The sequence below is a fragment of the Durio zibethinus genome, chromosome 21, assembly GCF_047325235.1.
Source record: "Durio zibethinus cultivar Kanyao isolate XHJ-2024 chromosome 21, ASM4732523v1, whole genome shotgun sequence".
In the NCBI taxonomy this organism is placed as follows: Eukaryota; Viridiplantae; Streptophyta; class Magnoliopsida; order Malvales; family Malvaceae; genus Durio; species Durio zibethinus.
Window position 1 is genome coordinate 2,350,829 of NC_143182.1, and position 12,304 is coordinate 2,363,132.

Consider the following 12,304-nt stretch of genomic DNA (forward strand, 5'->3'; position numbering starts at 1 on the left):
TGTTGTTTCGAATAAGTGACTTTTGGCTTTTGCACATGAATGTTTTGCACGATTTTTTTCCCCAAAACAATATCTTAAAAAAAAAAAGAAGTATTTCTATCACTAATTTTTTTAGTTTCATTATAAATCTCATTTTCCACTCTTTTGTTTTTTGGTGCAACAATTTCCACTTGTCACGATGCGAAATTCCACGAATGATTTTTTTCAAAATAGAAAAAAATAATTACTGAAAATCGCATTACTTTAAGTATCCCCTCAAGACCTTTTCCGGCGTTGCTTTTGTCGTAACACAAAATATCTCAACCGTTGAGTTTTCCTCATCTCAATTCCCAAAAAACCTCACTTTAAAACCACTCATTTACCATCACTACAACACAAATCCCGCAGTAATTCGAATGGCATGGAGGGGTATTTCCTTAATCCGGTCGCTCTCCGTTGCGGACCTTTTATCTCTCAGAGGATGATATGCAGCGTGTCACATTCTCGACCTCCTTTGCTTCGGTATGTGAAAACCACTGAGATTTTTCCCGCTTTGAAAAAATAAATAAAAATAAAAATTAAACCTCCACAACAAATTTCTATCGAAGAAAAAGAAGAGAAAGAAACATCTGTTTATCCGTTCCAGCGTCAGAGGACGTTGGCACTAAGAGCTAATTACGGTGTCGTTTTCTAGATTTTTAAGCTTTCTTTTTGAACTGAAATGGTATAATTAGCTATTTAGCCTCAGACTCTTTCGCTGTAAAACTTGTGATTCAGCAATGGCTATCGGCGGTCTGATTTCCAATCGGAATTTCGGTTCTTTTATCTGTTCAGGTATTGTTTTACGTCCTCTATTGAATGCCAATCCTGTTCGGAGACGATTTCAATAGTTTATTGAACTTAATATTTAGCTCCATTTTTTGAATTTTCAATTTTTTACATTACTTGCATTTTTCCCTAATTTATTGGCTCCTGGTTAATGTTTTTTTTTTCCTTAAAAGTTATCATGTTTTATATTTATTTTTAAAGTACGGTCTATTTGGATTTGTATTTTACTTTGAAGTGAACAAGAGTAGCTTAGATTCCCTGGAATCATTGAAATTTTATGAAATTTAGATGAAAAATTGATTGCATGCAATATTCCTGTTTAATTTTGTATTCCAAAGTTAACTCGTGGAGTTATAAATGATGCTGCAACTAGATTCCTTTGACGATTTTGTTTAATAAGCTTTGGGGAATCCGCCTTGTCTGCGTAGTCCCGTGATTCTCCTCTATCTATCATGTACGTGTATTATACGCAACGGCTCTAGCGTGGATTTTAATTACTTTATTTCTCCCATTTGGAGATTCCTTATTAGGTTCATTGTCCATATTATGATTTATGGCAATTTCTATGCTAAATTAGCACACAATTGAAGCATCCCTTGCATCGTGAATATTTCCATAATTTGTTAGTTCGGAGGTGAGTTGTAGTATAACTATGATGATGGCAGGTAAAGTATGTGGAGGGGAGCAAGCCATCTTGCTTCACAAGGGAGAGAGATCAGCTGTTGCTGTTGTGCATGGGAACATGTTTTATCGAAAGTTATGGAGTCAAACAATAAATGGTTTTGTATCTGGATGCTCATATGGCCCATCTCTTCGGACTACTGTTTATTTAGATGAAAAGACTTTGAAACCTATGTCAGTTTCTCCTAATGGCAGACAACTTTTTTCTTCAATGTCACTGCGCCATTGTGAGAAGTCTCACAGAGTTTATCCTCAACAAGGAAGTAGAGGAAGTTTGGGATGCTATTCTTTTTCAAGTCCCTTGCCCGGAGGTTGGCTTGAGCCAGGTGACAAGGATAGAATAGGAAAAAACAGTACTTGTGCTTACTATAAATCTGAGGAGTATGACATAACAGAAGCGAAGGTGGACTCTTTGCCTTCTCCAGATGGAACCAATGAAGCTGTTCTGGTTGAAAGAGATATGCAGGAAGCAGTCCCTTGGTGGCAAAATTTTCCAAAGCGCTGGGTTATTGTACTGCTCTGTTTTGCAGCATTTCTCTTATGCAACATGGACCGTGTGAGTAATTCTCTTCATGAACAATTGCACTGCAATGCTTCTCTACATGCATGCTGACTGAGCTGTATCTTATATATGCCTTTTGCAGGTCAACATGAGCATTGCAATACTTCCTATGTCAAAAGAGTTTAATTGGAACAGTGCAACGGTTGGTTTGATTCAGTCGTCTTTTTTCTGGGGCTACCTGCTCACTCAGGTCTGGGTCAAATATGTTCAAAGTATGCAGTATTATTTAGTTTCTGTTTAGGATGTCCATTACATCAGCATATAATGTGTCTAGCTTCTAGTATTTATGCATATTCGAATCTTCTAAGTTTGCTGCATACTTTAACATCTATGTGGTTTTCAATTCAGTGTTTGTTGATGCTAGAAATTCTTCTAATCTTTTTAATCTGATCTTTTCTTTTATCACATAGATTCTAGGAGGCATATGGGCAGATAAATTTGGTGGAAAGCTTGTCCTGGGTTTTGGAGTTATCTGGTGGTCAGTAGCTACAATTTTGACACCTATTGCTGCCAGAATTGGACTTCCATTTTTGCTTATTATGCGTGCTTTTATGGGAATTGGCGAGGTTGGCCCTGCTTTGCTAGTTGGTTTTTAATTTCCTGTACTGGCTTGTGTTTAACTACCTAATTACCTCCAAAATTCACATGCTTACTGATGCAGCTTTTTCTTCCTTACAAACTGGCTAAGAATGTAGAAGGTTTTTTTTTATAAATGTTAACTAACTTATGAGTTGGAAGTTGATGAAAGAATGACAGAAAAAGAATACGAATAATTCTCATAAAGTTTAATGGATTAGATTTTTATGCTATTATTACTCCATATAACTTTCAATTTGTTATAATTCATATTTGATCTGATCTCTGTCAATTCTTCCTTACCCAACAGTTTCCCATCTTCCTAGAAAGAGAATGTAAAGGATCCTCATCTGTTTGATGTTTTCTTTGCAGGGTGTGGCTATGCCAGCAATGAACAACCTACTTTCTAAGTGGATTCCAGTGTCAGAGAGAAGTAGATCACTTGCACTTGTATACAGCGGCATGTATCTTGGTTCTGTTACTGGGCTGGCTTTATCTCCTATCTTAATCCACAAGTTTGGGTGGCCCTCTGTATTCTTCTCATTTGGCTCCCTTGGAAGCATCTGGTTTGCATTATGGCTGAGAAAAGTGGGTTGCTGATTCCTTTAGCTTTTATTCAAAATATATAAAAAAAATCAACGTAGAAATCTCTCCTTTGGAACTCACCATTTGTAAGTGATTAGAATAAATGATGCTTGATATGATGTCAAAACAAACTGAACCTGTTCATAGCATGGTCCTATCAGACATGTTAGAAGGCCAGCCATTTCTGCTCCCATTATTACTAAAAGTTTTTGATTCCAAGCTTACTTTTTTCACATTGGATCACACACTCTAAGCAAGTAGTTTTGGATATTCTGTGTAAAAGCAGTGATTGAATCAGTGATTGAATTAATGTACTTGCATATTGATGTCCCTCCTTTGTACTCACTTTGAAAATTCTTTCTGCCTCTTTATGATTGCTTCTTAGGCATATAGCTCCCCTAAGGAAGACCCAGAGCTTAGTAAAGAAGAAAAGAAACTGATCATGGGAGGCAGCATATCAAAGGAACCTGTTAAGGTCATTCCATGGCGATTAATATTATCGAAAGCTCCTGTTTGGGCTCTCATAATCTCTCACTTCTGCCATAATTGGGGAACTTTTATTCTCTTGACATGGATGCCTACATACTACAATCAGGTATTTGAAACATGGTTCAATGAACAAATATCAACTTTACAGTTTATATCAGCTACAGGACGTGGTCTTATTTTGCTTCACATTTTCACTTGCATTTGCTATCTTCATTAATCTGAAAATCAGATGTTGGCACTGACTTGTGTTAAGGTGAAGAGAATTGGCAGGCTCTGTTTAGCACTTATTGCCTTGCTGGATATGAGTCATGCAGTGTAATGGCTCCCTGCTCCTGTGCAGGCTGTATTGCTGTTGCAGCCCATGCCTTTCCATGGCATACACCTTAACCTGCCAGAAATGCAGTCCAGCAGTGCTAGGGATTATATTTACTGATTATTAATTGCTGCATTCTCACTACCGTTGCTTATCTATCTTACCATTAGCCTTTTACAAATATAAGCTAGCAACTGCAAAATTATATTTGAATCTTGATTTTGCCTTCTCGTTTATTTTTGATAGCCATGGTGGTTCTCACAGGTTTTGAAGTTCAACCTCACTGAATCTGGACTCCTCTGTGTATTGCCATGGTTGACTATGGCTGCCTTTGCAAATATAGGAGGATGGATCGCAGACACACTTGTGAGCAAAGGTCTTTCCATAACAGCAGTTCGTAAGGCAAGAATTAATTATTCTTTGATTCTTAAAATTTAATTTATTCCAAAGGCTTATTAAATGCTTGAGAGCACCAACTTCTGGTATTTAATTAATCACTCTGGTTATAACCTAACCCCTCTGGTTCATATTTAAATTCAATCCCCAGTTCATCTTTCCTGCAAGCATCATATCCTCATCATGTCACAAACAACTTATACCATACTATAAATTTTATAAATGTCAAAGATTAACCGACTTATTGAATGAACACAAAACTACAAGCAGGAGTCTGCCTTTTTATATATACACTGCAAGTCTTACACTTTTTCTTGGCATTTCAACCTGAACTTCTTCCCAGATGAGATGAAAGGAATTTAGTAGTTCAGTAAAAGTGTTGGTCAAATGATGGTAATGCTACTTGATTCGTACTACTTTTATGTAATCATGTCTGAAACCTATTAATTTTGCAGATCATGCAATCCATAGGTTTTCTTGGACCGGCCTTCTTCCTTACACAGCTAAGCCATGTCAGGACACCTGCTTTGGCGGTGCTTTGCATGGCATGTAGTCAGGTATCATGTTGTTTGATTTCAATTTCACTTAAGCTTTGATTTGTGGCACTGTCATAACATTTTTATTCCTCTCCAATTGAGAGCTTCTTATCCGCCAAAACTTCCCTTTAGTTTATATAAAAACCAGTGTGTACAGTAAACTCATGCCTTAGACTGAACCTCCGCCCCCCCCCCCCCCCCCCCCCAAAAAAAAAAAAAATAAAAATAAAAACTCCTGTCTTAGGTAATTGGTTTTTATTGAGGTTATAAAGTCAGATGCAACTTACTAATTTGTCAAATCTGGCAGCAATATTGATCCATATATGCTTTTTTCTTCACAGGGATCTGATGCATTCTCTCAGTCTGGTCTTTATTCCAACCACCAAGACATTGGCCCACGTTATGCTGTAAGTTTCCTAAAATACAGTATAATTTATAACTAAAGGAGATGTCACTTGTGATTATGATATCTCAGTACTTTTTGCTTCTACTGCACTTGTGATATATTAGTATTTCTGTAAAACCATGAAAGGTGCAAGCAACATTTCCAAACACATATTATTATAATTGGTAAAATCAGTTTGATGTGTCTGATAAGAGCTATAACTAATAACAACAGATTGATTATTGAAATTATGATCACCCTCAAGATAAATATAATTATTGAGGCTTTTTCTGTAAGAGAAATTCTCTATGCAGTTTACTTTAAATAATTCCCTTAGTTCATGTTTGGTGTATAGGATGATGGATAGGATAGAATGATAATCATCCTCTATTATGTTGGTTAGTATCTAAAGAAAGAGATAGGATTACTAGGAGGATTAATCATCCTCTTGGTATAGGATGATTCAATCCTCCCAAAGTGAAGAAAATTATTTTTAATCCATAAAATTAAATTTATATTTTCTATTATACCTTTAAAAAATTACATTAATAATTTAAATTGTATGAACTTTGAGGAAGGATAATTTTGACATATAAATAAATTATCTTATCATAATCCTTTTACATGCATCAAACACAAGACAGGATGACATTAATTAATCTAATCCTATTCATAATATCATTTTATTTTATCATATTATAATCTTTTATACCAAACACTTCCTTAATCTATAATGTTTCTTGTCTCCAATGGTATTTTTCTTTTTTCTGAAAGTAAGCTGGTAATGTCGATCACAGGGAGTTCTATTAGGACTGTCAAACACAGCCGGAGTGCTGGCTGGTGTTTTTGGTACAGCTGCTACTGGCTACATACTCCAACGAGGTATGACTGAAACTGTGCTCAGCTTCTCTTGATGTTGATTTTATTCTTGAATTCCTCGTATCAAGTTTATTATTCACATTTGCAGGCTCTTGGGATGATGTGTTTAAGGTGTCGGTTGCCTTATACATCATAGGCACATTAGTCTGGAACTTATTTTCAACTGGAGAGAAGGTTCTCGACTAGGAAAATATTATACAAGGAAAGAATGTAATCCTACATAACTAAAAGAGGACGACCTTCAAAAGCAATAGGAGCAGGCATTCCAAGGTGAGTGAAAGAAACCCAGCTGAATGCCACGCCCATGATTAAAATCTTTTTACCAACTTGTAAGTTGTTAAAAGGCCCCGTGCACTTCAAAAAAAACATTTGAGTTGGCCGGAAAAATGTTTTCTGGCCAAAAGTTCCTTCTTTTAGTTCATTTAAGTGTTTCTAGTGTATGATTTTATGGGTAATATTTTGTAGCAGCCCATGAAACATCTTTGCCCATAAAATGCTTAGTTGCTCACGGATCATAATTCATATATCAAACTTCCTAAAGCAGCCAAACGAACTTCAAGTTTGTTCCATACATGCTACTGCTGACTGTGCTTTGAAGTACAACCATGTTATGGCTGATGATCCAAATCTATTGCCCGGCGCTAAATCCGGCAGTATAGCTCGATAACACGGTGGGCCTTATGGCATTGTAGGAGAGGCAGAAGTCATTCTCAGCAATCCTCAAATGTATCATTGATGTCATAATTAGAAGTTGGGTGCATCCATTTATGACACTGCTTTCATGTAGCACTTGTACTTTTCGTCGGGAAGCATTTGGGCCACGCTTCAAGCGAAGACGTGGGCCTGTTATGGCCTATAAACGGATAATGCTGTCACCCTAGTTCAAAAAAAAAAAAAAAAGGCGAGAAAAAGGAAAGCAATGAACAATGATGTATGAATTCAATCATCAGTCAATAATATATATATTCAAAGTATTAAACTTAATTATTTCATTGAATCAAGATTCGCATGATCAATTTTGTCATCACAGAAGCTTACACAAAATATCAATTATAATAATACTGAAAACTAAAACCAACTCTAGACATATTATAAACAGACAAGAAGATAAAAGAATTTAATAGAATAATTTCGAAAGGGCTCCCTACAGGAAAAGCAAGAGTGAATTAAATTTTGTAATAAATGCCTCTCTCTCTCTCTCTCTCTCTCTCACGTGAATGATGAAGCTTGTAAAAGTTTTGCCATGGTTATGAATCAAACCTCCTCTGTGAAATTAAGCTTGTCCTTCCACGCTCATGTATCCCATTATTCCTTGCTCAATAGCCCCCACTCCCACCCCCTCAGGTTCTTCCCTACTCGAAATTAAAAATTAAACCAAAAGAATTGAACTTTGCCTGCCCCCTCACGCGCCTCCAATGTGAGTTCCCCGACCACCACCATGCTTTAAATTAAATATCCTCACCCAATTTCACCAACACACAAACAACCCCTCCCCAGCTACCTTTCACAATTTACCATTGCATTTACCATGCGAGTTCTCTTCACTAATAATCTTTTCAACAATTGCTCCCAAATCTCTCCCATGCACGTTTACTTTAAGCCCATATTTCATAAACAAAGTCAGTGACATCTTTTGCTCCACCTTGTGGCCAGGCACCAACGTCAGCTTATGCCTCAGCAGCACCGCCGCCGCCACCGACTTCATTTGAAGATAAGCCAAACCCTTCCCCAAACATATTCTTGGCCCAGCATTGAATGCAACGAATTTATAGGAGTCATGCATGATAAATTCCTTTCCATCAACTGATAACCATCTCTCAGGACGAAACTCAAGACAATCATCACCCCAAGTTGACCTCATTCTCCCGACTGAATATATCGAATACGTCACCGAAGACCCTGCCGGAACAAATGTTCCGTCCGGCAACACGTCATCAGCCACCACATGCTTTGAATCCTCCGGCACCGATGGATAGAGCCTTAGTGTTTCTGATAATGCTGCCTTGAGATATGTCAATCGGTCAGCTTCTTCGAACCCCAAGGGCTCATCAAGCCACGTTGACGTGTCAACGCCACGAGTCTCAATTAGGACAGTGCAGATTTCACGTAGGATTTTGCCCTCAATTGTTGGGTGTTGGCTGACGAGCCAGAAGAACCAGCTGAGAGCAACGGCTGACGTGTCACGTCCAGCTAGGATGAAATTGAGTGCCACGTGTTGGAGAAACTCGTCTGAGTAGGATTCCTTTTTCCTCATGAATCTTGAGAGCAAATCGTCGTGTGGGTTCCCAACTTTTTGCTGACTCAGCAATTCTTGCTTACGTGAATTGATGACGTCGGATAAATACTCGTTCATGTGGACAAGGCTTCGGCTCAGACTCGCTTCTAAGCCAAGACGAATCCATCTCTTCAGCTTCCATAAAACCTCTGGCAAAATAAACCTTTGAAGAGAGGCTTCCGTGGCTCGGTCAAAAGCTGAAGCGAAGCCGTTTTCTGGTAACCCTTGGGCGCATGTTTGTGGATCCTTTCCAAAAGCTAACCCACAAATGTTATCAAAGGTGAGCCGAAGCAATACGTCTTGTAGATCAACCGGCTCGCCATCGTTTTGAGCTTTCTCAAGAATGGGGCTGAAACGGAGCTTGATGGCTCTATTGACCCATCGAGCCATGGCCTGGCGAAGAGTCCTGGTGGTGAATTCCAGTGCGGCAGTCCTTCTTTGGAAGAGCCACGTGTCACCATCGGAGTTGAAGATGCCTTGACCGAGCAGATCATGGAACACAGCTTGCCACGTGGGACCTTTGGGGTAATTGTCGAAACGGGTCTTGAGTATGTGCTCCAAATTCCTTGGGTCGCACGTGACCGTCACGAGACCTTGTTTCCGGGCCAAGAAGGGTATAGCACAAATGCAGGTCTGGTACGTACCACCGCACGCGCGGAGGTTGTCCGAGATCCAGTCATGCATGCGATCACAGTTCTCGATTAAGCCTGGAAGACTACCCAATAGAGGCCAGACACGTGGACCTCGCAGCGACCGTGAGATGAACGTGAACCACAGTAGGTAAGCTGTAATAGCCGCCAAAAGGAGCAAAGCAGTCGATACATCCATAGTTACAGCTATAACAAAACCACCCAGCTCCTACTACAAAAATTTTCTCGAGAAACAAACTTTATTTTTCCCAGGAAAAGTTGAAAGAAGAACAGGAACTTACCTCTAAAATGGGTATTAATAAAAAAGCAATGTGAAAACTTGAAACCCTGAATGAGATACTTTTACATTAAAAAAATGAGGGTTTTGGTTTGTTTTTCTGTTTTACGTACATGAAAGCTGCTTCATCAGGAAGGAAAAATGGAGGGCTACGGAGGATCTGAAAAAGAGAAGGAAATGAAGAATAAAGAGAAAAGAAGAAGAAGAAAAAAGGTGAGTGATAGTACACAATGGAGTATAGAAAGAGGATTTATAGGTGAAATTATAATGAGAAGCAATTAATAAGGACAGACTGTTCCCTTGAATTGCACCATCTCTGCTTTCTTTTTTTTTCGTTTCTCTCTAGCGTCTAACCATCAGATGCACCACCATAAATGTGCTAAGAGGTCGTTGAAACTTCTTAAAGCTTACCAAATAAAAAAGAGAAGAAAACAAGAGAGTCGTAACCTTTCACTTAAAGTAGCAAAACCTCAAAATTAACTCAGCCTTTTCTCTCTCTCTCTTTCTCTTTCACCTAATTTTTGCAGGGAAGGTAAGACGGTCTTTAATTCAAGCATTGAATGAACAGAGTTAAATGAGTTTAGTTGAGGAACTTATAAGACAGAGAGAAGCACAAAAAGAAGAAAAAAAACCACGACAACAACAAAAGCTAAAAAAGCAAATAATCAAACGAGTAACACGAAAGATAAACACAGTCTGTTTTTTGGTCTTTTAAAGGGTTAATAGCTATGGGTTGTCGTTGTAGTTTCGTGTCTGGGATTCATATATATATATATATATATTATATAACCCATTGTTGGTTCACTATATATATATATATATATACAGTGATAAATTTAAGGGAAGGGGGAGTGGGAGTCATAAATGAAAATGGGTTCAGTCATGTGGGCTTTGGTTAGGGTTGGGTGAGCAACCCACCACCAATAATTTATAACGCTCCCTTACAGCAGCTGCATGGCTTATTTTTAACATTCTTCTCAATTCTTCTCTTTTTGTCTTTTTTGTCCTCCTTTTATATCTCTAGCATGTATGTATATGTAGACGATCTTTATCCAGTTCCTGCAAGGTTAGGTTAAATAAAAAAAAATACAAACAAATTCTTGAGAGTCGATCATCCAAGTTTGACCCTGTCTCTGTAAATGCTTGGTATGTTAAAAAAAGTTGTGCCCGTTGCCTTTGATATCTGCTACGGTGCTACATATCCTGCTGGTAAATGAGAAAAAGTCAAATGCATATCGGCACACACACCTGAGAGCACAGGTGGCTTTCGATTGTTTTTTCTTTCCTTTTTTTGAAAGAAATATGATTGAAGAGGGCCTTTTATACTCCAAAGGTTTCATTTCCCACCTTGGTTTCATGTTTATCTCGATCATCATGCATAAATAATTTCAATATGAAATTTGTACAAAATCATATGTAAAAATCTTGGTGTTATCACTTAAATTATATCTTGTGGTTGATGTATTAAGGGCTACGTAATTATGGGATATATATATAGCTCAAAGGCTATATTATCTTGCCTGCTAGACAATATTAACTTTTAATTTTAGATTAATATATAAAAATAGCTCTTCCTGCCATCTTTGTTTTGAAATCTATTAATCTTTTTGGGTCATGTTGCAAAATTAACTAAAGAAAATAAAAAGGAGATAACTTGTATAAATGGTAGAGGGGACCTGTGAAACTATACACAGACACATATATAGATATATACTTTTTTTAAAAAATTTTTTTCTTCTTTTAACCAATTCCACAAGTTGCTCGTTTGATCGATGGGGGTATTGAATACAATGGGGTCAACTGTCGAGCAATATTGAATATGATTCATTCACTTTCTGTGGGCATAGTTTAAGAATTGGGGGCAAAGAAAACTGGGAATAGGATTTTGTTGTTCGAATTTATTGAATCTGACACTTGTCTCTCTCTCTTTTCTTCTTCATTATACACTTTAGTTTAAAAATTTTGAGAAATAATAGAGTATTTGGCGGGATATCTTAAAACTCTATGGTATGTTTTAAACGGCTTTTAAGTTTTAAACCTTCTCGACAATGAAGTTAAGAATCTTACAAAACCCGAATTTCACTTGATTACTAAAACATTTTAATTATTTTTTAAAAATAGTATGTGATAATAAGTTGATATATAGCTAATTAATTAATCATAGTTTCTTTCTCTTTTTACATTAATGTCACAAAATCCTTTTAGATTAATCCCTTAATTTATTAGTACAATATTAAACTCTTTATTTTAATAACCAATAGTTAACTCTTGATAACTTTAAATTAAAAAAAAAAAAAAAAACTTAAAATATTGCAGGAATTTTGTTAGGCTATCCCCCAAGTATTCCTAGGAGTAAAGACTATGGCTTCCATTGGAAAATTGAGGGCCAGGGAAAAAATATTTAAGAGAGGTTGGCTAAATTTAGGTGGACGGCCCAATATGGTTGGGAGTAGTTAGGTTTCTTGACCTATTCTAAACCTATAGTCTGTCTATAGGCAATATTGGTCAATATTATGATTCCAAATTCCGCCGTCTGAGAAACTGTCGACAAAAAAAATACCAAAATCATTCACTTTGATGTGTTTGGGTGTGTTTTTTTTTTTTTTTTTTTTCTTCCTTCTTTGAATGTTTTCTGTCTGCGTAGTTATTTCCTGTATAGCATCAGCACGTGCATGGAAAGTTGATTATGAATGCCCTGATGGAGTCTATAGACTAATTAATGGATGGCAAAAGAGGGTGTCGACAGTCCATTTCCATGTGAGAGAGATTGATTATTCACAATTAGATTCCGAAAGCCATTTTCTGGTTGTAGGCTTCTAGAGATTTTGGTGCTTAAGCTTTTTCACATTGTATGCTAGTTGTCGTTTGCATTCATTCAAGAACCACTTTTTTC

At 37.2% G+C, this 12,304-nt stretch overlaps 2 protein-coding genes across 5 annotated transcripts; one reads left to right on the top strand and one right to left on the bottom strand.

Annotated features, from left to right (window-relative positions):
- The first annotated feature begins 272 nt into the window (after positions 1–272).
- On the top strand, positions 273–7,188 carry LOC111304745 (ascorbate transporter, chloroplastic-like). 4 transcript variants are annotated; one of them, XM_022901642.2, is made up of 11 exons: positions 273–813; positions 1,473–2,044; positions 2,133–2,240; positions 2,461–2,616; positions 2,999–3,214; positions 3,597–3,806; positions 4,278–4,415; positions 4,865–4,966; positions 5,287–5,352; positions 6,128–6,212; positions 6,298–7,188. In XM_022901642.2, the coding sequence occupies exons 1-11, from the start codon at positions 759–761 to the stop codon at positions 6,393–6,395; spliced, it is 1,806 nt and encodes a 601-aa protein (XP_022757377.2). In that variant the 5' UTR covers positions 273–758; the 3' UTR covers positions 6,396–7,188. The 4 variants fall into 4 exon arrangements, with proteins under 4 accessions (XP_022757377.2, XP_022757376.2, XP_089606939.1 ...); XM_022901641.2 differs by having other exon boundaries at positions 297–813; positions 4,260–4,415; positions 6,298–6,982; XM_089750813.1 differs by having other exon boundaries at positions 377–501.
- Positions 7,189–7,193: 5 nt separating this feature from the next.
- CYP86A8 (cytochrome P450, family 86, subfamily A, polypeptide 8) lies at positions 7,194–10,146 on the bottom strand. Its single transcript, XM_022903818.2, has one exon. The coding sequence runs from the start codon at positions 9,310–9,312 to the stop codon at positions 7,714–7,716; it is 1,599 nt and encodes a 532-aa protein (XP_022759553.2). The 5' UTR covers positions 9,313–10,146; the 3' UTR covers positions 7,194–7,713.
- Positions 10,147–12,304: the final 2,158 nt, after the last annotated feature.

Bases quoted from the DNA above. Each gene is read 5' to 3' on its own strand.
- LOC111304745 (XM_022901641.2), top strand. From the start codon at position 759: ATGGCTATCGGCGGTCTGATTTCCAATCGGAATTTCGGTTCTTTTATC. The intron at 2,617-2,998 runs GTTGGCCCTGCT...TTTTCTTTGCAG, and splicing joins CTTTTATGGGAATTGGCGAG to GGTGTGGCTATGCCAGCAAT. The intron at 5,353-6,127 runs GTAAGTTTCCTA...TGTCGATCACAG, and splicing joins ACATTGGCCCACGTTATGCT to GGAGTTCTATTAGGACTGTC.
- CYP86A8 (XM_022903818.2), bottom strand. From the start codon at position 9,312: ATGGATGTATCGACTGCTTTGCTCCTTTTGGCGGCTATTACAGCTTAC.